This window comes from Triticum aestivum, chromosome 3A, assembly GCF_018294505.1.
Source record: "Triticum aestivum cultivar Chinese Spring chromosome 3A, IWGSC CS RefSeq v2.1, whole genome shotgun sequence".
Classification (NCBI taxonomy): Eukaryota; Viridiplantae; Streptophyta; class Magnoliopsida; order Poales; family Poaceae; genus Triticum; species Triticum aestivum.
The window spans coordinates 80,794,647-80,818,356 of record NC_057800.1 but is presented as its reverse complement, the minus strand read 5'-3'; the positions used below and the strand labels follow the sequence as shown (position 1 = coordinate 80,818,356).

The window sequence follows — 23,710 nt, the reverse complement described above, 5'->3', positions numbered from 1 at the left end:
TGAGTTCATGTGTCGCTCATGTATTGCAATGCAACATTTCATTTCTAAGTTCTGAACCTGAATTTTGTGCCGCACTCCATCTCCTCTCATGCATCTCCCCTTAATCGTGGTCGTGGTGGTGTCAGACCCGATCCAGAGGAAGACATGGCCTGTGTTTCTATGGCAGTGGCCGGAGACTCCAATGCGGAGACGCGTAATTAACGGCCGCACGGACCAACACGTGTAGTGGCAGACGTACAACTGCTGCCTGCACAAGCGGATGGCACCCGGGGAGCCGTGGGCCGACCTCTAGCTATTGTGGTGCACTGTAGGCAGATTTACCCTCAACGAGTTATGCCTGAACACGTGTATCTGTTGGATTGATCTGTCGGTTTAAAAGGAAAAGACAGAGTCAAATAACCATAAAAGAGAAAGAAAGGGGGAGGCCCACAACCTCGTGTGTGACGATAGCGCCTTGATCAGGGGAGCCCAAAAATCAACTAAGGATTTTGGTCACTACTCATATAAAAGGAAAGGGGGGCTTTCGGGAACATTGAGTACACACGTCCAGATATTGTTCCCTAGCCCTCAAAAGTCTACCCCAATCTGATCTGGGAGCTGTTGCAACGGCGGGAAGACCTAGCCATCTACTTCGACTACATCATCGATTCATCTTGCCTGCACCGAGCAGGCGATCATGTCAATTTCCGTGACTTGTAATGATCCCTACACTAGTAGAAAAAAGGGCTTTTGTCCCGGTTGGTAAGGCCCTTTAGTCCCGGTTTTCGAACCGGGACTAAAGGGTCGGTACTAATGCCTCTCCTCTTTAGTCCCGGTTCAATCCAGAACCGGGACTAAAGGGCGCGGCCACGTGGAGCTCCACTAAAGGAAATTTTATGATTTTTTTTTGAAAAAAAAAATAATTTTTTTTTTGAATTTTTTTTTATTTTCAAATTTCTGAATTATTTTAACCTCTAGTGTATAATCACCACCCCTCATCACTGCTCAATTTATCCTCTAATCACCCCTCATCATTCCAAATCATCTAACTTCCCGAACGGTCACCCATCTAACAATAGTAAGATGTCAATCCTATTAACCTTCATGAATTTTGCTTGAGCATGAAGTGACACATTTCACTGTTTGAGTTTGAAACTATTGTTTTAAAAAACAATAATTATTTAGTAACACTAATATTTCTTGAATAATTAGTTTGACCATTGTTTGACCACAGCTTGACCAGATTTGACCAAAATTCAAAATAACTGAAATAATTATTTAGTAACACTAATATTCTAGAATAATTAGTTTGACCATTGTTTGACGACAGTTTGACCACAGTTTGACCAGATTTGACCGGTACTAAAGGTCTAACCTTTAGTCCCGGTTGGTGCCACCAACCGGGACTAATGGGCATCGCACCCTTTAGTTCCGGTTCGTGGCACGAACCGGGACTAAAGGGCCCAGATGAACCGGGACTAATGCCATAGCCGCACGAACCGGGATAAATGCTCACATTAGTCCCGGTTCTTGACTGAACCGGGACTAATGGGCTGACCCGGCCTGGACCAAAGCCCTGTTTTCTACTAGGACTAAACCCTTCTCTGTTTTTTGTTTTAGGTGTTCTATATGCACTCAGATCATGTTCATGGCATCCTAGTGATGCAAATATTCTAACAGTGTCGTAATTCCATCCTACTCCATCTGTATCTTTTTAGTTTGCATATAAGATTTGGTCAAAGTCAAACTTTGTTAACTTTGACTAAGTTTATAGAACAAAAATACCAAGATCCATAATATGAAATCAATATTGTTAGATGCATCATGAAATTAATTTTCATACCATATAGCTTTGGTATTGTACAAATTTATATTTTTTCCTACAAAGTTGGTCAAACTTTATAAAGTTTGACTTTGACAAATCTTATATGCAGACTAAAAAGAAACGAAGGGAGTACCAATTAAGACCTTATAAAACATCGTTTGCCATATTATAGCAAATTTTTCTTTCCTCCCCTTCGGTGGTGGACCACGCAAATGTGTGGGAGACCAATTCAAGCTCCTTGAGCCGACAGTGGCGTCGACCCTGCTACTGGAAAGGTTTGACATAGAGTTGCGAGGTTCGCCTAGAATTTCAATCTACTCTTTAATTATGGTCGTTGCATTTGTGATGCTTATGTTCTTGTTTCGTGTCACGAAATTGGTTCATGGTGCGGGAGGGGGGGGGTACCATGTGGAAGTGTTATAGTATCTTTTTTAAAAAATAGGGGAGTTATAGTATTATTTTACACAAAAGGCTCTAGATGAGCTGACTTTGAATCAACAAAGCCATCAACCGGCCAGAAATTGCATCACTCGCACATACCACATCAGCCAAACTGATACAAAGGAGCTAACAGGAATTCAGTCTACAACACCTTCCATTAGAAGCCTGTAGAAATAGGAAAAGAAACAAAGATGAAATCTTGAAAGCCGATGCACTCCACATATTGGCACCAAAGAAGTCATGGAAGATGAAGCAAAGCGAGGCCAAGACAACCATCAGAGGAGGCACTTGATCCAAGGCATGGTTTTCACTTTTAGTGTAATTTCATCGAAATTTTGGAAAGTTCATTAATTTTGGAAAGTTCATTAATTTCGGTCAAAATATTTCAGCAATCACGGCAGTAATTCACAAATTCAAATTATTATTCGATTTTTGTTTTAATTTGGTGGATCTCAATCACATCGATCCAAGTGGAAATTTTAATCTGGCAGTGCTTTGTTTTCATCTCTCTGAAGATCTGGGAGGTCAGGATTGCTTGCTTCAGACGTGCTTTGTTTTCCTTCTGCACTTCAGATGCACCGCGAGAGACGAGGATATGGCCCGAGCGCGGGAAAAGGGGGCGGGCTGGTTCCCGCCCTTTCCAGTCCGATTTCGTGGCGGGCAGGGCAATTATCGTAGATCAACACCGCGTCGACGCGCTCCCCCTCCCCTCCCCTCCCCGTCTATATAAGCAGCTTAGCGGCACCGCCAAATCGGCAATCCACGCCAACTCCCCGACCGACTCCTCCACCCATCCATCGACGGGACCAAGAAACTAACCCTAGCCGACTCCACCTCCATCGATCCATCCATGGAGGCGTCCAAGTTCGGCTTCGGGCCCGACACGCCGCCGGCGTTCAAGTTCGACCCCACCGACGCCGACATCGTCGCCGGCTACCTACTCCCCCGCGCGCTCGGCCTCCCCAACCCGTACGCGCACGCCATCATCGAGGACGACCCCGCGAGCGCCCCGCCGTGGGAGCTCCTCCGGAGGCACTACGGCAGCGGCCGGGTCGACCACGCCTTCTTCTTCGGGCCCCCCGCGAACGGCCGCCGCAAGAGCCGCACCATCAAGGGCGCCGGCGTCTGGCAGGGGCAGAAGGGGTCCCAGGGCACCGTCACCCTGCTCCGCCCCGGCGGCGGCGAGCTGGACGTCACGTACAAGCGGTACGACCTCACCTTCTGCCGCGCCAAACACGGGGGCAGCACGGGGTACGTCATGCACGAGTACGAGATCATATCGCCGCCGCTCCCCGGCACGGTGCTCAGCCGCGTCAACATCAACAAGCACCCCAAGAAGAAAAGGGCCGCCGCCGGCGAGCGGCCAGGCACGAGCTACCAGTACGATGCCTCTGCGATGCCGAGCGACAGCAGTGGATTCAGTTTCAGTGACGCACAAGCCGGTGCTCTCTGTGGCGGCAACGGCGGTGGCATGCCAGATGCCGGCTGCTATTATGCTCGTCTCAAGTATGCGTTCCCGGAGGACTGCTGCCTCCCGGCCACAGATCAGCCTGGCGCGAGCTACAATGCGGCGGCGATGAATAGCGACGGCCAAGGATTCGCCGGCGCTCAAGTTGATGCTTTCTCTGGTGGCGGCATGGTGGATACGGACGCCGCGTACAACAACTATTACGGCCAGTACCAAGAGGTTGCCCCATGGTCTTGTCAGCTGGGCCAGAGCCACAACCACGGCCAATACTTGTCCGGAGATGCCGCCGTGATGCGCTCCCACGGCGAGGGGTTCAGCGTCCAGCAACCAGCCGGTGCTCTCTCTTGCTACGTCGAAAATGCCGCCCTGATGTGCTCCGGCGGCGAGCAACAAGCCGGCGCGCTATGTGGCTACAACAATACTGGCAGTGTCATGCCAACTGAGGGCGCGAGCTCAACTATTTCGCTCCGCGATGGCGGGGAGAACGGAGACAAGATCAATGATGTCTTGTTCGGCAACCACGACGGCGAATTCAACCGTGAGATGAGCGACCAGGAGATCTACGACGTCTTGTTCGGGGACAACTACGACGGCCACGTCAATTGTGAACAGAGCGATGCCGGTGACGCGGCCACAAATCCAGAGTGAATTAGTCGAAGCAATGCCTCTGCGATGGGATAGTGTCTCGAGTGCACCCTCTTAGAGCACAATAAGCACTTATTTCTAAGACTCATCTAGATGTGAGGTCCCTTTGTTTATCCTTGTGTGTTTGTTGGGTCATGCTACGCGTCGGCCAATGAATCTTTTAAAAAGGTCCACCGCCTCGCGAGCCGTCCGATTGTACGAGGCGAGCTGTCCGTCTTTCTTCTCTTGTTTCCTGCAACAATGCTCTTGTTGCAAAAACTCTTCTTCTCTAAGTTTCTGCAACAAGTGCCATGTCAAAAATCTCTTCTTCTCTAATTTTCTGCAATAGGATCTCTATTGCAAAATATTCTCTTCTCTAATTTCCTGCAACAAGACCCCCGTTGCAAAACTTTTTTCTTTCCTATTTTTCTGCAACAAGACCCTTGATGCAAAACTTCTTTTCTATATTTCTGTATCAAGACCCTTGTTGCAAAACCTCTATTGCAAATAGGACCCAACATCTCCAGCCTCTTCTATGTATTCATGCAACAAGGCTGTTGTTGCGAAAACTTGCTAAGAACGCCGATGACTGCAACGGAGAGAGCACCCCGTAGTCTCTGCAGCACCCGCATTTTTACGGCGGAGGAAGGACGCCAGTGGCCACCGCTGATGTGGTGGCAACGTGCTTGTTTGAGAAGAGGTGGGGATGAGATCCATGAAAAGAGGCACTGGATGAAGAGATAGAAGTAGGGGATGCGAGGGTCAACAGGAGAGTGTGTGGCTGTTGGGATAAGGATGAAGAGGTGAGCGGTAGATGTGCCCCACATGGGACACGTGGCAAGCAGGGAAGACGACAGACGTGTGTGAATTTTCAGCCATGGTCCGGAAGGCCACCGCAGGCGGAGGCTGTGTCGTCCTCGTCGCCCTCCCTCATGTCTGTCTGCAACAGGCTGTTTGTTGCGGTATGCCTTTTCAAAACAAGTGCCCAGTTGCAAGAACTGGAGTGCATGATGAGATGAGATCAAAAAGAGGTTGTGGATGAAGGTTGGATTCAACGCGTGGATAGAAGAGATAAATAAATGCGGGCATTTCGGTGGAGATAGAGATGAAGAAGAGAAGCCTTGCGTTGGCCTGTCAAGACTCATGTCAAACATAGAACATGGCTGATGTGTGAGGAAAGATCGGCCGGTTGACCATTAGCTTTTCCCTTGTTTCTTTGAAAAAATATATTATTTTTGCGTCTAAAATATGTGCGCCCACGGCAGCACAGTACACTAGCTGGCCGGTCGTGTTCTTTTTCTCTTCCTTTCTACCTGAAGCTAGACACTACACTCACGGGCTAAATACCGGGCTTTTAGAGAGTGACTCTGAGTTGATAGGGGTTGATTGGATTAGGGGGGGATTGGGCCCCACCCACCTAAAAATCAGGGGAGGCAAGGTTAAGTTAGGTTAAGTTATATGGAAGCAGCCCGTAAAAGCCTGTAAACATCCGGTGCATTTAGCATTTTTGAACAAGAAAAGAGGAAGCTCCAGTCTCGCCACCCCCTTCACGCATGCTACAGCGCCCAACCTAGCACGTGCTATGGCACCCTACCTAACTAGTATGTGGCTTAAATTTTGTGTCTAGTGCACATACACTAGAGCATATTTGAATGGAATTAGAAAATTTGAAAAAAAATCACAAATTAAAAACAAGTTAGTGAATACAAGAAATATGTTGTGAAATTGTAAATACTCCATGAATTTGGAAAAGGATCATCATTTTTAAAATAAAAAATAAAAAATATGACTTCTTAAAAAGTTCATGATTTTAAGAAAATGTTCATGACTTTCATAAAAAAGATGAAAATGAGAATAAGAAGAAATTATAAATATTTTTGAGAATGCGGAGATGTAATGCCCGACAACCCTCCTCCTGTCCCTAATTGCAGTCTCGTGTCGAGAATGGATATGCAACTGAGAAAAAAATAGTTTGCGCCCAGTTTGTGTGTCGAGGATGGATTTGCAACTGAGACACAAAAGGGTCGGACCCCCAGTTGCATATAAGAATGGAGTTGTAACTGAGACAAAATGGGTCGAGCCCCCAGTTGCTTATCGAGAGCGGAGTTGCAAATGGAAAAAAGAATTGGTTGGCCCCCCATTTATGTATCGAGGGTGAACTTGCAGTTTAGATAAATAAAAGGTGAGCCCCTCAATTGCATGTGAGATGTGTAGTTGGACTTGCAACTGGAACAAAAAATGGTTTGTGTATCAGTTGCATGTCGAGGGTGGACGTGCAACTAGGACAAGAAAAATGATGGGCCCATGTTGCATGTCTCGGTGTGTACTTGCAACTGAGACAAGAAAAGGATGCCCCTAGTTGCATGTCGGAGGTGGAATTGCAACTGGACAAAAATGTTCGTCTTCCCAGTTGTGTGTTGAGGGTAGACATGCAATTGGAACAAAAATGGTTTGGACCCAATTGCGTAGTGAGGATGGACTTACAACAGAGGCACCTTGATTGGGCCCCCAGTTGCATATCGATGGTGGACTTGCAACTGGGACAAAAAATGGTGTCCCCGACCCAATTGCATGTCAGAGGTGTAGTTGGACTTGCAACTAGTAAATAATTGGGTTGGGCCCTAGTTGCATGTCGAGGGTGGACTTGCAACTGGCACAAGAAAAAAATACAGGGCCACCGGTTGCATGTCGGGGTGGAGTTGCACCTAGGACAAAGATGGTTGTGTTGGGGAACGCAATAATTTCAAAAAAATTCCTACGCACACGCAAGATCATGGTGATGCATAGCAACAAGAGGGGAGAGTGTTGTCCACGTACCCTCGTAGACTGCAAGCGGAAGCGTTATGACAACGCGGTTGATGTAGTCGTACGTCTTCACGATCGACCGATCCTAGTACCTAAAGTATGACACCTCCGCGATCTGCACACGTTCGGCTCGGTGACGTCCCACGAACTCACGATCCAGCAGAGTGTCGAGGGAGAGCTTTGTCAGCACGACGGCGCGATGACGGTGATGATGATGCTACCGGAACAGGGCTTCGCCTAAGCACCGCTACGATATGACCGAGGTGGATTATGGTGGAGGGGGACACCGCACACAGCTAAGAGATCAATGATCAACTTGTGTGTCTATGGGGTGCCCCTGGCCACGTATATAAAGGATGGAGGGAGGAGGAGGTCGGCCCTCATAGGGCGTGCCCAAAGTGTGGAGTCCTACTAGGACTCCCTAGTCCTAGTAGGATTCCACCTCCCACATGGAATAGGAAAAAGGGAAGGGAGAAGGAGAAGGAAGGAAGGGGCGCCCCCTTTCCCTAGTCCAATTCAGACCAGTCCATGGGGAAGGGGCGCGGCCACCCTCGAGGCATTTCTCTCCTTTCCCGTATGGCCCATTAAGGCCCAATACGAATTCCTGTAACTCTGCGGTACTCCGAAAAATACCTGAATCACTCGGAACCTTTCCGATGTCCGAATATAGCCTTCCAATATATCGGTCTTTACGTCTCGGCCATTTCGAGACTCCTTGTCATGTCCCCGGTCTCATCCGGGAATCCGAACAAACTTCGGTCATCAAATCATATAACTCATAATACAAATCGTCACAGAATGTTAAGCATGCGGACCCTACGGGTTCGAGAACTATGTAGACATGACCGAGACTCATCTCTAGTCAATAACCAATAGTGGAACCTAGATGCTCATATTGGTTCCTTCATATTCTACGAAGATCTTTATCGGTTAAATCGCATAACAACATACGTTGTTCCCTTTGTCATCGGTATGTTACTTGCCCGAGATTCGATCATCGGTATCTCAATACCTAGTTTAATCTCGTTACCGGCAAGTCTCTTTACTCGTTTCGTAATGCACCATCCCACAACTAACTCATTAGTTACACTGCTTGCAAGGCTTATAGTGATGTGCATTACCGAGAGGGCCAGAGATACCTCTCCGATACTCAGAGTGACAAATCCTAATCTCGATCTATGCCAACTCAACAAACACCATCGGAGACACCTGTAGAGCATCTTCATAGTCACTCAGTAGTGTTGTGACGTTTGGTAGCACACTAAGTGTTCCTCTGGTATTCGGGAGTTGCATGATCTCATAGTCATAGGAACATGTATAAGTTATGGAGAAAGCAATAGCAACAAACTAAACGATCATCGTGCTAAGCTAACGAATGGGTCAAGTCAATCACATCATTCTCCTAATGATGTGATCCCGTTCATCAAATGACAACACATGTCTATGGTTAGGAAACATAACCATCTTTGATAAACGAACTAGTCAAGTAGAGGCATACTAGGGACACTTTGTTTTGTCTATGTATTCACACATGTACTAAGTTTTCGGTTAATACAATTCTAGCATGAATAATAAACATTTATCATGAAATAAGGAAATAAATAATAACTTTATTATTGCCTCTAGGGCATATTTCCTTCGGGTTGGCCCCACATTGTGTGTTGAGTGTGGACCTGCAACTAGTTGTGAACAAAAAATGGTCAGTCAGTGTTGCGAGTCGAGGGGGGCTTGCAACTGGGTGCGAAGAAAAAACGTTTTGCCCAGTTGCGAGCCGATGGTAGCCTTGCTACTAAGGCAATAACAAACACACTCCTAGTTGCGAGTCATGGGTGGACGGTTGTCAGTCGAGAGTGGAGTTGCAACTAGGACGACAAACACACTACATGCCCAGTTGCGAGTCAGAGGTTGACTTGCAATTGGGGCAACTACATCTACAAGCCCTAGCCGCGAGTCGAGGATGGACATGCAACTAGCGCAACTACAACTACAAGCCAAGTTGCAGTTGAGGGTGGACTTGCAACTAGGAAAAATACTATGGGACCAAATTTGTGAATTGAGGGTGTACTCGCCACCAGGAGGACAACGAACTATGGTCCCAGTTGTCGAGGGTTGACTTGCAACTATGAAAACCAACAACTATGGGGCCTAGTTGCGAGTCGGGGATTGCATTGCAACTAGGAAAAAAACAACTACACGGCCATTGGCCAGTCAAACATGGACTTGCAACTGGGACACCCACAACTACGGGGCCAATTGTGAGTCCAAGGTGGACTTGCAGCGAAGGCAACAAAATTTACGAGCCTCGTTGCAAGTTGATGGTGGGCTTGAAATTACACCCCAGTTGCAAGTCGAGGATAGAGTTGCAGCTGAGACGACAAACGAATTACAGGCCCAGTTGCGACTCGAGGTTGGGCTTGCAATTGGGTTGAAAACAAACTATGGAACCATTTGCAAGTTGAAGGTGGACTTGTAACTGGGGCAACTATAACTTCAAGCATAGTTACGAGTCAAGGGTGGACTCACGAGTAGGCAAATACAACTACAAAGCCCAGTTGCGAGTCGAGGGTGGGCATGCAATTGGGATGACAAACAATTATGGGTCCAGTTGTGAGTGGAGCGTGGACTTGCAACTGGGACAAAAATAAGAAAACTACGGGGCCGTAGTTGCGAGTCGACGGTGGGCTCGCAACTCGGGGGAGAAAAACTAAGATTATGGTTGCAAGTCAAAGGTGGATTTGCAACTATGAAGTCAAATAGCGACGTACCGCAGTTTTGAGTCGAATATTGAGTTGCGATCTGGGACGACAAAACAGCTACGGGCCCAGTTTCGAGTCAAATGTGGACTTGCAACTGGGACAATAAAAAGGCGAGCCCCAATTGCATGTCAACAGTGGACTTGCAACTGGGACATGCAAGTTGCATGTTGAGGGTGGACTTGCAACTGGGATAAAAGGGTCAGACTCCCCACCCCCTAGTTACATATCAAGGGTGGAGTTGTAACTGGGGGGAAATTAGTCAGGCTCCCAGTTGCATCCGGGGGTGAACTTGCAACAACAACAACAACAACAACAACAACAACAACAACAACAACAACGACAACAAAGCCTTTAGTCCCAAAACAAGTTGGGGTAGGCTAGAGGTGAAACCCATAAGATCTCGCAACCAACTCATGGCTCTGGCACATGGATAGCAAGCTTCCATGCACCCCTGTCCATAGCTAGCTCTTTGGTGATACTCCAATCCTTCAGGTCTCTCTTAACGGACTCCTCCCATGTCAAATTCGGTCTACCCCGCCCTCTCTTGACATTCTCCGCACGCTTTAGCCGTCCACTATGCACCGGAGCTTCTGGAGGCCTGCGCTGAATATGCCCAAACCATCTCAGACGATGTTGGACAAGCTTCTCTTCAATTGGTGCTACCCCAACTCTATCTCGTATATCATCATTCCGAACTCGATCCTTCCTCGTGTGGCCACACATCCATCTCAACATACGCATCTCCGCCACACCTAACTGTTGAACATGTTGCCTTTTAGTCGGCCAACACTCAGCGCCATACAACATTGCGGGTCGAACCGCCGTCCTGTAGAACTTGCCTTTTAGCTTTTGTGGCACTCTCTTGTCATAGAGAATGCCAGAAGCTTGGCGCCACTTCATCCATCCGGCTTTGATTCGATGGTTCACATCTTCATCAATCCCCCATCCTCCTGCAGCATTGACCCCAAATACCGAAAGGTGTCCTTCTGAGGTACCACCTGGCCATCAAGGCTAACCTCCTCCTCACACCTAGTAGTACTGAAACCGCACATCATGTACTCGGTTTTAGTTCTACTAAGCCTAAACCCTTTCGATTCCAAGGTTTGTCTCCATAACTCTAACTTCCTATTTACCCCCGTCCGACTATCGTCAACTAGCACCACATCATTCGCAAAGAGCATACACCATGGGATATCTCCTTGTATATCCCTTGTGACCTCATCCATCACCAATGCAAAAAGATAAGGGCTCAAAGCTGACCCCTGATGCAGTCCTATCTTAATCGGGAAGTCATCAGTGTCGACATCACTTGTTCGAACACTTGTCACAACATTATCGTACATGTCCTTGATGAGGGTAATGTACTTTGCTGGGACTTTGTGTTTCTCCAAGGCCCACCACATGACATTCCGCGGTATCTTATCATAGGCCTTCTCCAAGTCAATGAACACCATATGCAAGTCCTTCTTTTGCTCCCTATATCTCTCCATAAGTTGTCGTACCAAGAAAATGGCTTCCATGGTCGACCTCCCAGGCATGAAACCAAACTGATTTTTGGTCACGCTTGTCATTCTTCTTAAGCGGTGCTCAATGACTCTCTCCCATAGCTTCATTGTATGGCTCATCAGCTTAATTCCACGGTAATTAGTACAACTCTGAACATCCCCCTTGTTCTTGAAGATTGATACTAATATACTCCGTCTCCATTCTTCTGGCATCTTGTTTGCCCGAAAAATAAGGTTGAAAAGCTTGGTTATCCATACTATCGTTATGTCCCCGAGACTTTTCCACACCTCAATGGGGATACAACCAGGGCCCATCGCCTTGCCTCCTTTCATCCTTTTTAAAGCCTCCTTGACCTCAGACTCCTGGATTCGCCACACAAAACGCATGCTGGTCTCATCAAAGGAGTCGTCCAGTTCAATGGTAGAACTCTCATTCTCCCCATTGAACAGCTTGTCGAAGTACTCCCGCCATCTATGCTTAATCTCCTCGTCCTTCACCAAGAGTTGGCCTGCTCCGTCCTTGATGCATTTGACTTGGCCAATATCCCTCGTCTTCCTCTCTTAGATCTTGGCCATCTTATAGATGCATTTGAGATAAAAAAAGGCGGGCACCCAATTGCATGCCAAAGGTGTAGTTGGACTTGCAAATATGACAAAATGGATTCGGCCCTAGTTGTGTGTTGATGGTGGACTTGCAACAAGACCAAGAAAAAGGCGAGCCCCCAAATTGCATGTCAAGGGTGGAGTTGCAACTGGGACAAAAAAATGGTTGTCCTCCCAGTCGCGTGCCAACGGTGTACTTGCAAGTGGGACAAAAATGGACCGGGCTCTAGTTGCATATCAAGGGTAGACTTACAACCGAGACAAAGTTGGTGGGGCATCCAATTTCATCTTGAAGGTGGACTTGCAACTGGGATTAACAAAAGGAAGACCGACAATTGCATGTCAGGGATGTAGTTAGACTTACAACTAGCATAAAAATGGGTTGGGTCTAACTAGATGTCAAGGTTGGACTTGCAACTACAACAAGGCGGCCCCCAATTGCATGACGAGCTTGGACATGCAATTGGGACAACAAAGGTCGGCATCCTAGTTATGTTTCGAAGATGGACTTGCAGATGAGACAAAAATAGCTACGCATCGGGTTGTGAGTCTATGGTTGACTTGCAACTGTGGCAAAAAAATCAAGGGCCCAGTTACGTGTCGATGGTTCACTTGCAATTGGGTTAAAAAAGGGTCAGACCTAGTTGCGAGTTAATGATGGACTTGCAACTGGGCCAAAAAAGGCAATCCCGAGTTGCAAGTCGATTGTAGACTTGGAAACAGAACTGCAGAATAAAACTATCGGGCCCAGTTGCGTGTCAATGGTTTACTTGCAACTCAAATACAAAAAAGTCATGCCCAGTTACGAGTCGACGGTTGACTTGCAACTGGTACAAAAAGTCACCCCCTAGTGGTGAATTAATGGCAGACATGCAACTGAGGTAAGACAACTAATTGGGTCAAGTTGCGGGTTGACGATGGACTTGCAACTAATGCAAAAAAAGAGTCGGGACCTATTGCGATGACAAATCAAACATCAAGTCAAGTTAGGAATCGAGGGTCAACTTGCAGCTAAAGAAAAAAAAGAGTTGGACCTAGTTACAAGTTAATAGTGGACTTGGAGGAAAAAAGGGTCGATCATAATTGCAAGTTGAGGGTAAAATTGTAACTAAAGCAAATAGAAAGAAGCACAAAAAAGGTTAAACAAAACATCGACTCTAATGAAAAATAAGACGAAAATGAAAAGAGGAGAATGGGGAGAGGCAAAGCAGCCAAAGAATGGAAGTGATAAAAAAGAGGCAGCAAACAAAGCACCATGTATCTTCCGCTTCTACAGTGCAGACCAATACCAAACGACAAAAAAGAGGCATGAAAATAGCTAAGAAAAAACATAGAGGCCGGATAAAAAATGAGCCTAACAAAAATGGGCCGACAACTGGACATCGTGACGACGTAGAATCCATGAAAAAAAGAAGCGGATCAAGTTTGCACAAAATATTACAACAAAAAGATCAGACGGACATGCAAGTCTAGAGCGGGGGAGACACTTACAGTTACGTATCCAATGGTGGACATGTAACCAAGAGAGTTGTGCGTCAATGCAACTGGGCTAAGAGGACATGCAATTAACCACAATCTCTTTTTTCTGCACTGGCTACAAAAAGATTCATTCATCCATTCCTACTCAAAGAAATAAAAATGTATTTGAAACAGTTCATGAATATGAAAAATATTCATAAACTTGAATTTTTAGAATTCAAAAAATAAACATAAAAGTTCAAAACAAACAAGAATTTGCAAAAAATACAAATTCAGACAATGTTTCTAAATGCAAAAAACTATTCGTGATTTGAAAAATATTGAAGAAATATTTTTTCACAAATTTCAAAAAAATGTTTACAAAATTAAAAAATAAACAAAAAACAAAAATGGGAAAAGGAAAGAAAACAAAGATGAAAAATGGAAACAAAAAATAAATGACGCGCAACACGGGTTCAACAGATGGAAAAGAAAAACCACACTACTGGGTGAGATGGGAAATGGGAATGAGAAAAGAGACACCGGGGAAATGGGAGGATAACATTCGACGAGAATACGTAACAAAGCTAACACTCTTTTCAATTCTATAAACCTTGCGTAGGCTTGAGAAAAAAAAGAATCACAACACAAACCATACATAAAACACAAGGCCACACCCACACCGGACGCATGTGCTGGGACACGGAGCAACGCGCAATAACTGAAGACCAGTGCCACGCGAGACACAAGATAGACACATGTGAAAAAAAAACTTTTTGCACGATCTTGCAGCTCTAATCATGTGGAAAACAACTTAGATGTGACATAACTAAAAACATCAAGATGTGAATTAGTCATTCTGTATTTCTAATAGTTCAAAAATCATATTTTTATATGGGTCTGTCTAGACCTCATCAAGATGTGATACAACAAGGGACTGCCTGTTTTACATTCGACTGAAATTGAGCCGTATTTTCGGCCATCCAGAGTTTGACAACTGCCATCTGTCCTGCGCTTCCTTCATGTCCTCTGAGGCTCCGACCGTTGCTGTCCTTTCCTCCTCCATCACTGTTGGAAATCACAACATATTCCATTGAAACAACTAAAAGTTACTCCCTCCGTCGCAAATTTCTTGTCTTAAATTCATCTAGATACGAATGTATCTAATACTAAAAGGTGACTTGATACATCCGTATTTAGACAAATCTAAGACAAGAATTTTGGGAAGAGGGAGTACATTGTAAAACAGGACATTTAGTGAAGCTTAGTGTAATTACAGTGTAAACCAATTTTAGTGAAGGTTACTGGAAATCACCACATATTCCAGTGACATATTTAGTGGAAGTTAGTGTAAGTACACTGACATTACACTGTAATTACATAGAATAAATTATGAATTGAAATTACAGTTCAATTTAGACTGGAATTTTCAGAACATGGCATTGCAAGTAAAGATATTCAGTTATTAAGTGACACAAAACTTAAGTTGCATATAAAATGAAAGTAAAATTACCGAAAATTACAGAGTTTTCTATGACAAAATGGTTCAAATATTATGACAAGGTTGTCATTGTAAACAACTCAGAAATGCATTGTAAAAAATTAGACTAGATAGAGAACACTACTCACTGACATAACAAGCAAGGTCATGGGGCATACCAGCAAGATGAAGAACATGCACTCCTACAAGTGGAGATGAAGACAACATGATTGATTTACTTGTGATGCTATTTGATCCAGTATTTGTCCTGCACTCCTACGGGTAAAATTACATATTGTAAGATGCCGCCAAAAAATGTATCTCTAGCTACATAGGTTTGCTGAAGTTCAAGCAAAAAACTATAGCTTTGCTTAAGAACATGATACTGAGTGCTTTTTTCTTCTTTAAATTTCGGGATCAAGAAGCTGAAACAAACGAAGGGTTAGTTTCAGAGTATTTCAAAGAGAGTAAAGTGTACAAACCATACTAGAAAACTGGAATTGCCCAACATACCGGCACTATTTACAATGCCATGAACACGGTAAAAAGCATAAAAGCTGACTGTAAAAATGAAAAATAAAAATACTAACCTAACAAACAGGCATGGAATTACCAAACAAGCACACACTAATTACATTACCAAGAACATAGTAAAAAAGCATTCAAGCTTACTGTAAAAATAAGAGAAATAGAGAAACCAAGTTTCTAGGCCTAGAAACTAGGTATTACCCAACTTACATACACTAAATACAGTAACATGATCACACTAAAAAAGCATTCAAGCTCAATACGAAAAAGCCGGCTATACATTTTTTATTACCTGTACATACATACACTAATTACATTGACATGGGCACAATGAGAATAGCCTCCAAGTCCACTGTAAAAAGAGAAAATAAAAGTCTAACCTAAAGCAGGCTTACAAGATCAAAAAGGCAAATCACAAAAGATTACTTGCATGATTCACATAGAAGTCGAACAATGCTTTGCCAAAAGTGCCATCATCAATAGAAGAATCCTACAGATAGCAAAAAATAACTAAATCGAATAATTTGAAAGCGGAAAAAGCGAACTACATCAGGAATGGTCGTTAAAAAGCGAGAAAATAAACCTGAGACATTTTAAAACAACCAGCATCTGCAAAATCATTAGGAACTAAAGGCTTCTCTGAACAAGCAACACTTTCATCAGGAGAAATATCATGGGGTCCCTGCCCACAAGCTTTACACAATCACGCGATCCAAAAAAAAATCAGCAATGCAACTAACAAAAAAATAAATCACAAAATTTAGAGAGATTCGCAGTGTAAATACAATGACAATCTAGAGTACTTACATAGTGAAAAATTCAAAAAACACTAGAGTGTAAAAATAATGTAAAATCATATAAGTTACACATGGATATACAATGTAAGTACACTAACATAGGAAGTGTAATTACTAAAATTTACAAGGATATACAGTCCAAATTTGCTAAAGATACAGCGTGATTACAATACAAATTAAAGTCCAAATTACTGAACTTGCAGCATAATTACACTGACATTACAGTTTAATTTACTCAAAATTACCGAACTTACAAATACAGTCCAAATTACTGAAATTGTGGTGTAATTACACTGACATTTGAAGTGTAATTAATGAAGAAACAGTGTAAGTAAACTAATATTTGAAGTGTAACTACTGAAAATTGAAAATTAAGGGTTAAAATGCACATTTAACAAAGACTGTAATTACAAGAAATACAGTCCAAATTACTGAAAAGATGCACTGTAATTACAGGGATATACACTGTAAAACTGACAATTTGAATTGGAAGTTTCAAATCATATGACAGTAAAGTTGCAGGGTTACTGCAAAAAAAAAATCAGATACACTAGAAGTGACACATTACTGAAAATTACAGTCCAAAAACCACTACAACTTAACTGAAAAAAATTCATGCCCCCAACAGATTACAGGGCAAAAATGCACATTGAATTAAACTGTAACTACAACAGATTCAGCTAAAACTGAAATTGCTATTACACTGGACTACATCGCACTTAAGCCGAAAATCCACTCAAAATTAAACTGCATTTTTCAGCCAAGACAACTGAAAACTGAACTAAAAATATTTAGTCCACCAAATAACACATCTCATGAGACTCAACTGACTAGGTGACTCGGCATTTGCATTCATACATCTAGGGTTTTTTTAGACAAACTCCTCCTCAATTAGTTTTTTTATTATGAGTCCAGACAAACGGGGAACATTTGGCCCACGAACTCAAGTCCAGCCCAAACTGGCACCCACGGCGCCACGCACCAAACCAGACACGCGGGCTGGCTGTGGGAGGAGCAGCCGAGCACCTCGTCTCCTATTCTCCCTCCCCCGATTCCAAGCGGCGGCGGCGAGCGATTCCAGGTCCGGCGGCCGGCCCTCTCCCCTCCCCTCGGCCTCCGGCCATACCCGGCTCATTCTCTAACCACCGCCGAAGAACCTCTCCTCGTCGACCCACTTCCCCCTCGGGCATCCCAGCGGCGCGGCAATGAAGCACCGCCGGCGGTCGAAGCAGCAGAAGCTCGACTCCGTGCCTCCCCCTGCGTCCCCGGCCGCCCGCGCTCCACGCCCCATGCCAAGCCCGAGCGCCAGCCCCAAAAGCCCCGCCCTCGCCACTCCTCCGCCGGAGCAGGCGCCGGAAGTGGTAGTCCCCGAGGACTGGGCCATGGCCACCGACGTCATCTCCTCCGACCTCTCGTCTCCGGTTGTCCTCGTGTGCGGCCCCTCCAACAGCGGCAAGTCGACCTTCACCCGCCTCCTCCTCAACAAGCTGCTCCCCAGGTGAACATCGGAATCCAATTCATGACGGCTAATTTAGCACCAGTTCCATGCTGTGTTATGTAACTGCTCGTGTGCTGTGCTGTTCTGCAGCTATGGGAGGGTCGGGTATCTGGACACCGACGTGGGGCAGCCGGAGTTCTCGCCGCCGGGGTGTCTCTCTCTGCACATCGTCGATGAAGCTATCACAGGTTCATACACGGTGCATAGCGATAGGGTGTTAGTGGATAGGATTTTATGTTGGGGCGTTAGTGGTATGCTAGTTCCTCAGGTCACTGACATGTTGGTTATTTTTCTATGCAGATATGCAGAACCCGGTTCTGCGGGAGGCAGAAAGGTGTGAAATTCTCTCTCTTTCTTCTAGCTTGCGAAGTGATTAATAGCGATTACTAGTTGGGCTTCTTGGGTTTAGGAATCTGTGCTTACTGCTTAGTAAGTTCTTGCTGTGATGTTTTAAATATTGCCCTCAGGTGTGGCATTCTTTTAATTCTAAGGGAGCAGTTTCTGGCCTCCTGGTCCTGACATTTCTAGAAGTGCACTCAAATGTTTAAATTCACATGAGAATTGATGTTTAAGAGCAAGGTTTTGTGCTATAAGTGCTTCGGAATAAAAGAGCAACTTAACCAACAAAACTTCCAAGGGCATACTCCCTGGGATTGCAACTTTAGGTCGTTTCAATATTTCAGCCAGCCAAACATTCTTAATTTTGACCATCACTGTGAAATGTTTTACAACCATTGATAACATGAACTTTATATTATATATCAGTTACCAAATATTCGTTTGTAATGTCTTCTTATTTTTGTTTGAAGTGGCATATTTTTTTAGAAATTGATGGCCACAGTTTCACCGTGGAAAGTGTGTCAATGTCCAGAACGACCTACATTTGTGGTCAGATAGAGTACATCATAAACTATGTTTAGCTGTTGGTGTTAAGTTATCTGTCAACAATCAATATCCTTCTCTCTTCGATCTGTTGCTCACCAGTTCTCTTAATGCATGTTCTGTGTTATTATTGTTATTTGTGCATACAACAAATTCCTGTCAATCATGATAGTAGGTTTTAGAGTCTTTGGAACTGTCAATGTGCTATTTGTGTCACTAGGTAGCCTTTTAGATTCCGCTGAAGAAACATTTTCAGTTTAGTATTTTTTTTAACTTAGTTTCCTTTCTAATGCCTGCATTTCTTTTTGTAAAACCCATCAGGTGCTGCTTCTACGGCGATATATCTTCAAAAGGGGATCCAGAATCATATCTGAACTCTTTATTTCTCTTGTATAACTACTTCGTTGAAAAATATCGTTGTCCTGGGGGTGAAGTGCTTCCTTTGATTGTCAACACTCCTGGATGGGTGAAAGGTATATGTTAACAATCCTCTTAAGTTGCCCAGCTCTGTTTATCACATTAGGGCGTATATGTGTTTTCATTGTTCAGTGTTCACTGTTCTGAAGACCCTTTGTTTTCATCTTAATGCAGGTACTGGTTTTGATATGCTTGTAGAGATGCTAAGGTATATCTGTCCCACAATTGTTGTTCCGATACGCACCAGAATGCAGAGAAAGAATCTCCCTGATGGAATGTTTTGGTTAACCGGTGGGGAAACAGAACCTAAAGTGATTACAATTGATGCTGCAAGTCGTGATTCCTTGTCAAAATCGTAAGTTTTTATATATTTTTTCCAGTTTAATGTTCAAGTAAATGTCAAAAACTGTTACAAGCTGAGTAGTTAAAAGACAATCAAATAGTCTTCCTAGTGTTTTGATGAATATGTAGAAGGCCAGTGGCCTGGTGATGGGGAGGCTGTTCAGCCTCCCTGCCCACCTCGGTTCAGTCTTAGTACCATGAAATATTCTTCGCATTCATTTGATGATGAATATGGGGACATGATGTCGGTATACCGGTTGAGGGTCTTCAACCTCCCTGCGTATCTTAGTTTGAGTCCTAGGAGCAACTTTGATGCCCATCTCCTGGACAGTTTTTTGTAAAGGCAAAAAACTTGGATGAATATTGTTGTTGACTGGCAAACAATAACTTCCGGTCTCTTGTACGAAGTACAAATAGATAAGATCAAATTTACAGAAAGCAAATGAACAATGAGTACTGAATTTGCCATACTTTCTCCCTATGATTCTACCAGTTTTGATTGCGGTGGGCGCCTCTGTCTGCTCCATCCCAGGAGATTAGGAATTACTTATTGTAATCATAACTGGAAGAATATTTATCTTTCTCCCTGTCAAATTTAGTCTAATACATTGAAAGATAAGATAGTATATTTACAATCGTTTATGCCTGGTCATCTATAATGTTGTTGGTCCAAATACTTGTGCAACTATTTAGCTTCGTGACTGTTGTCTTGCGCTTCTTTGATGAATAAGCTCCCATTCCAGCGACAGATGAATTATTCATACTTATAGGCTCATATTCTACATAAAGTACTGTTTTTTTATTTGAGAAAAATATATTAATGATGTATCTAAATTGCCAAGATCGTTAAAGCGGAAAGATGGGGGTGGAATGCGTGAACGGCGGCTTGTGGAGTACTTTAAACAATGTTTTTCAAGTGACATATCACTAGCAACAAACAAAGAGCTTGCTTATGCCCTAGCGTCTCTGCCACCCTATGAAGTATCATTTTCAGATGTTACAGTTATGCATCTTCATTGCGAGGTTAGTTGTCTTTCCCGTCAACTATGCTCTGGAACATAATCTGGCTCACTTTTTTTTCCACTTTTAGTTTGAACCCTTTTTTTGGCTTATTGCAAGAAATACAGTCATCAACACCTCAGTAATTGTTTGGTAGTCAATTGTTGATACCTTCTTAAGCACTGGGCTGGACAATCCTTGCATGACCATGGCCTCTGCTTTCAGGATTAGTTATGTCATGACTCAAATGCGCTGTTTGACATGAGTAGAACCTCTGAATTAGCTGAAGGTTGTTAGGCGTAAATCGAGTCCGCATAGAAAGATAAGGTGCCGACCAAGCATGCAAGGGCAGTCAATGAAATTGCTAGGCAGATAATTCTATATTAGAAATGCTTGTAGTCCCAACTGAAGTACCATCCTGAATAGATATAATTAGTTTTCTGTAACATGTTGAGCTAGCTATTGAATTACTTCATGACCCATTAGTTTGATTTTTAACCCAAGATCTTTAATTTAGGACATTATTAAGAGTATGGTGTATTTATATGCTAAAAACCGTGGGTTTTATTTTGCGTTGGTGATAAAGGATGGTGGAACGTGAAAAGTGGAAGATCCTGTGATTTCACCTCTTGGTTTTTGAAAGCACTGAACAGCAACAGACAAAATCATATTCTGCATATTGTTCTTTCTGTTCAGGTACCCCGTACTGAGATATGGCATAGTCTGAATGCAACCATAGTTGGCTTGGCAAATAGTTGTGACACACCTGCGACAGCCCATGCAATTCCTTGGTGTGTTGGGCTTGGTACTCTCTCTCTCTCTCTCTCTCTCTCTCTCTCATGCACACATATTTGTAATACTGCACCTACCCATGTATTAAACTTGTGTGAACATTGATAATAGTATATAAACCTGCCCAGGTATTGTCAGAGGCGTCGATGTGCAAAGGGGCCTGTTATATGTTATCACTCCTGTTGCTGTTGAACATCTTCAAAGCGTAGATTTGCTGCTGCAGGGTCTCATTGAGATTCCGAGATCTGTTCTACAGGTAACCTTCTTCGCCTGGCGATACTTTATCAAGATTAATGGGCACTTTTAAGGATCATTTTGGTGTGTGAGCAAAAATATAGTGGAGCGTTTTAACAAATTATTTTTTTTGCTAAATCAGAAAGGAATTAGCATTAGAGTTAGTTATCTCCTCTCTACCATAATCAATTTTGAAGTTATCAAATTCTTTTTGTCACAAGTAATGTATACTTTGTCGAGCTTAATAGGCACTTCACATACATATTGATGGTAGAAAAACAATTAAAAAAGCATGGTCGATGCCCCTAATGCCACGAGCCCACGAGAGAATCAAGCTGTATCGCGTGTGTAACATATGGACCATCAATTAGGTTTTAAGATGCAACTACTAACTCTTGCTCCGCGAATTGAAATTTTGTTGCATCCCGCTTAACCTTCTTTCTGCTGCCATTGCAGGTCAAGGGATGCGAGTCGCCGTACATGTCCACCAATGTGCGGGACAAGATAACGGGGAAGGATCTGTACGCGAGTAATCTCAACAGCCCACTGTCCAGACAGGATGACGGCGATTCCGATTCGGATGCAGATACTATGTAAACCTTGCGTCATGTTCGTGTCTTCATTTTCATTGGAGATGTATGGCGGTCGGTTGGGCTGACATGTCGGAGACACAACACGAAATTTTGATAGTGGACCATCTTATTTTGTGTACCCAGTGGTGAAATTTTTGAACTGATTTTTCTGCCTTGTGGTATGGCTGTGCCCTGCCATACTTTGTAACAGAGCTCGGGGTACACATTCCTGGCCAAGGAAAGAAAAACGAAATCACGTTTAGTTGTGCGTTTTTTTCTGTCGAAATAAAGCCCTGCGCAAATCAGGCAGCTCTATTTTGCTCTTTGTCAAAATAAATAAATTTGAAAATCACTTCAAGATGCAGCTTATCTCCAAATCAGCTTATATCAAAAATTTCCTGGTACGTCGATCTCATATGTGTAATCGAATTTGGCGTCGATGGTGAGTTTTCCTAGCATAATGGGCAAGATTGCAGGAGGAAACCTTAATATGATTCGTCCTTCCCAGAAGCCAGACATCAAAACACCCAGGATTTGTATATCTGTTCAATTTTTCACCTAAATTTGGCAATTCTGGCTCCAATTTCCCCAGGTACAAATGCAGCTTTCAAAATTTCTAGAAGACGGGCCTCTAATCTAACTTAAAAAACGCGCTTCAAAATTAAGGTTCGCATGTTTTATTCAGGCGAGGCCGGAGATCATCCCCATTTCCATTAACGAAACATCAAACAACCACCAGTACGCACGAACAGACAGTACACACCCTCTCCCTCAGATAACCATACTACTAGTAGATGAAATCAAAGGACAGACACTCCCATCACTCATCACAGGAAACTCGCTACCCACTCACACTCTGATTCGATTCGACGCGCACACGATGCATCTCAGGCGACCTGGACCTGGATGGTCTTGGGCTTCTTGGGCTCGGGCGGCGGCAGCTTGTCGACGGTCACGGTGAGCACGCCGTCGCGGCACGCGGCGGAGATCTTCTCCATGTCGGCGTTCTCCGGCAGCACGAACTTGCGCATCAGCTTGCCCATGCGGCGCTCCATCCGCAGGTACTTGGCGTCCTCCTTCTCCTCCCTCCGCCGCTCGCCGCTGATCACCAGCACCCGCTCGTCCTCCACCTGCACCTTGATGTCGCCGGACCCGAGCCCCGGCATGTCCACCACGAACGCGTACGCGCCCGGCAGCTCCTTCACGTCGGCGGGGGTGGCCGCCATGGCGCGCGCGTCGCGGACGTAGGCGCGCGTCGGGCCCTGCTTCTCGCCGGCGGCGGCTCCGGCCTCGCCGTCCGGGATGTCCAGCAGGTGCTGCAGGGCGGCCATCATCGGGGCATCCAAGCCGAACACCATGCCCGCCATTCTCGCTCGCTGATCTCGAGCTCGGTCGATCTCCTCGGGTTGGACTGCGTTGGATTGCTTGCTGAATTTTGTGGAATGCTTTGGTGGGGATGCGATGGCGAGGAGGAGGGAGCTTATGTAGGTCGCCGGAGGCGGGGAGTCTGGAAGGTGATGGAAACTTCTGAAAGGTGGTGGAACGAGCGCGGAGCAGTGGGCAGTCCTTCGACCCATGATGGAGAATGTTCTAGAGGTTCGACACTCAGAATTGGTTGTGCGGTAGCTTTGGGCCCCACATGTCATTCGTGGCAGCAGAGAGATTTTTTTTTCTAGTAAAGGATACGCATAGAGAGATTTTCCTT

The 23,710-nt window shown here is 44.6% G+C and overlaps 3 protein-coding genes across 4 annotated transcripts; 2 read left to right on the top strand and 1 right to left on the bottom strand.

The window, feature by feature from the left end:
- Nucleotides 1–3,015: 3,015 nt before the first annotated feature.
- LOC123057985 (NAC transcription factor ONAC010-like) lies at nt 3,016–5,187 on the top strand. The gene has a single exon (XM_044480840.1). It carries the CDS (start codon nt 3,096–3,098, stop codon nt 4,359–4,361), a length of 1,266 nt encoding a protein of 421 aa, XP_044336775.1. The 5' UTR covers nt 3,016–3,095; the 3' UTR covers nt 4,362–5,187.
- Nucleotides 5,188–17,260: 12,073 nt separating this feature from the next.
- LOC123060415 (polynucleotide 5'-hydroxyl-kinase NOL9) lies at nt 17,261–22,365 on the top strand. 2 transcript variants are annotated; one of them, XM_044483126.1, is made up of 9 exons: nt 17,261–17,767; nt 17,858–17,955; nt 18,068–18,101; nt 18,971–19,122; nt 19,241–19,421; nt 20,251–20,431; nt 21,104–21,212; nt 21,311–21,455; nt 21,890–22,365. In XM_044483126.1, exons 1-8 carry the CDS (start codon nt 17,475–17,477, stop codon nt 21,406–21,408), a joined length of 1,146 nt encoding a protein of 381 aa, XP_044339061.1. In that variant the 5' UTR covers nt 17,261–17,474; the 3' UTR covers nt 21,409–21,455; nt 21,890–22,365. The 2 variants fall into 2 exon arrangements, with proteins under 2 accessions (XP_044339061.1, XP_044339059.1); XM_044483124.1 differs by having other exon boundaries at nt 17,264–17,767; nt 21,328–21,455.
- Nucleotides 22,366–22,662: 297 nt separating this feature from the next.
- LOC543404 (17.5 kDa class II heat shock protein) lies at nt 22,663–23,535 on the bottom strand. The gene has a single exon (XM_044483127.1). The coding sequence runs from the start codon at nt 23,370–23,372 to the stop codon at nt 22,893–22,895; it is 480 nt and encodes a 159-aa protein (XP_044339062.1). The 5' UTR covers nt 23,373–23,535; the 3' UTR covers nt 22,663–22,892.
- Between the last annotated feature and the right edge of the window lie 175 nt (nt 23,536–23,710).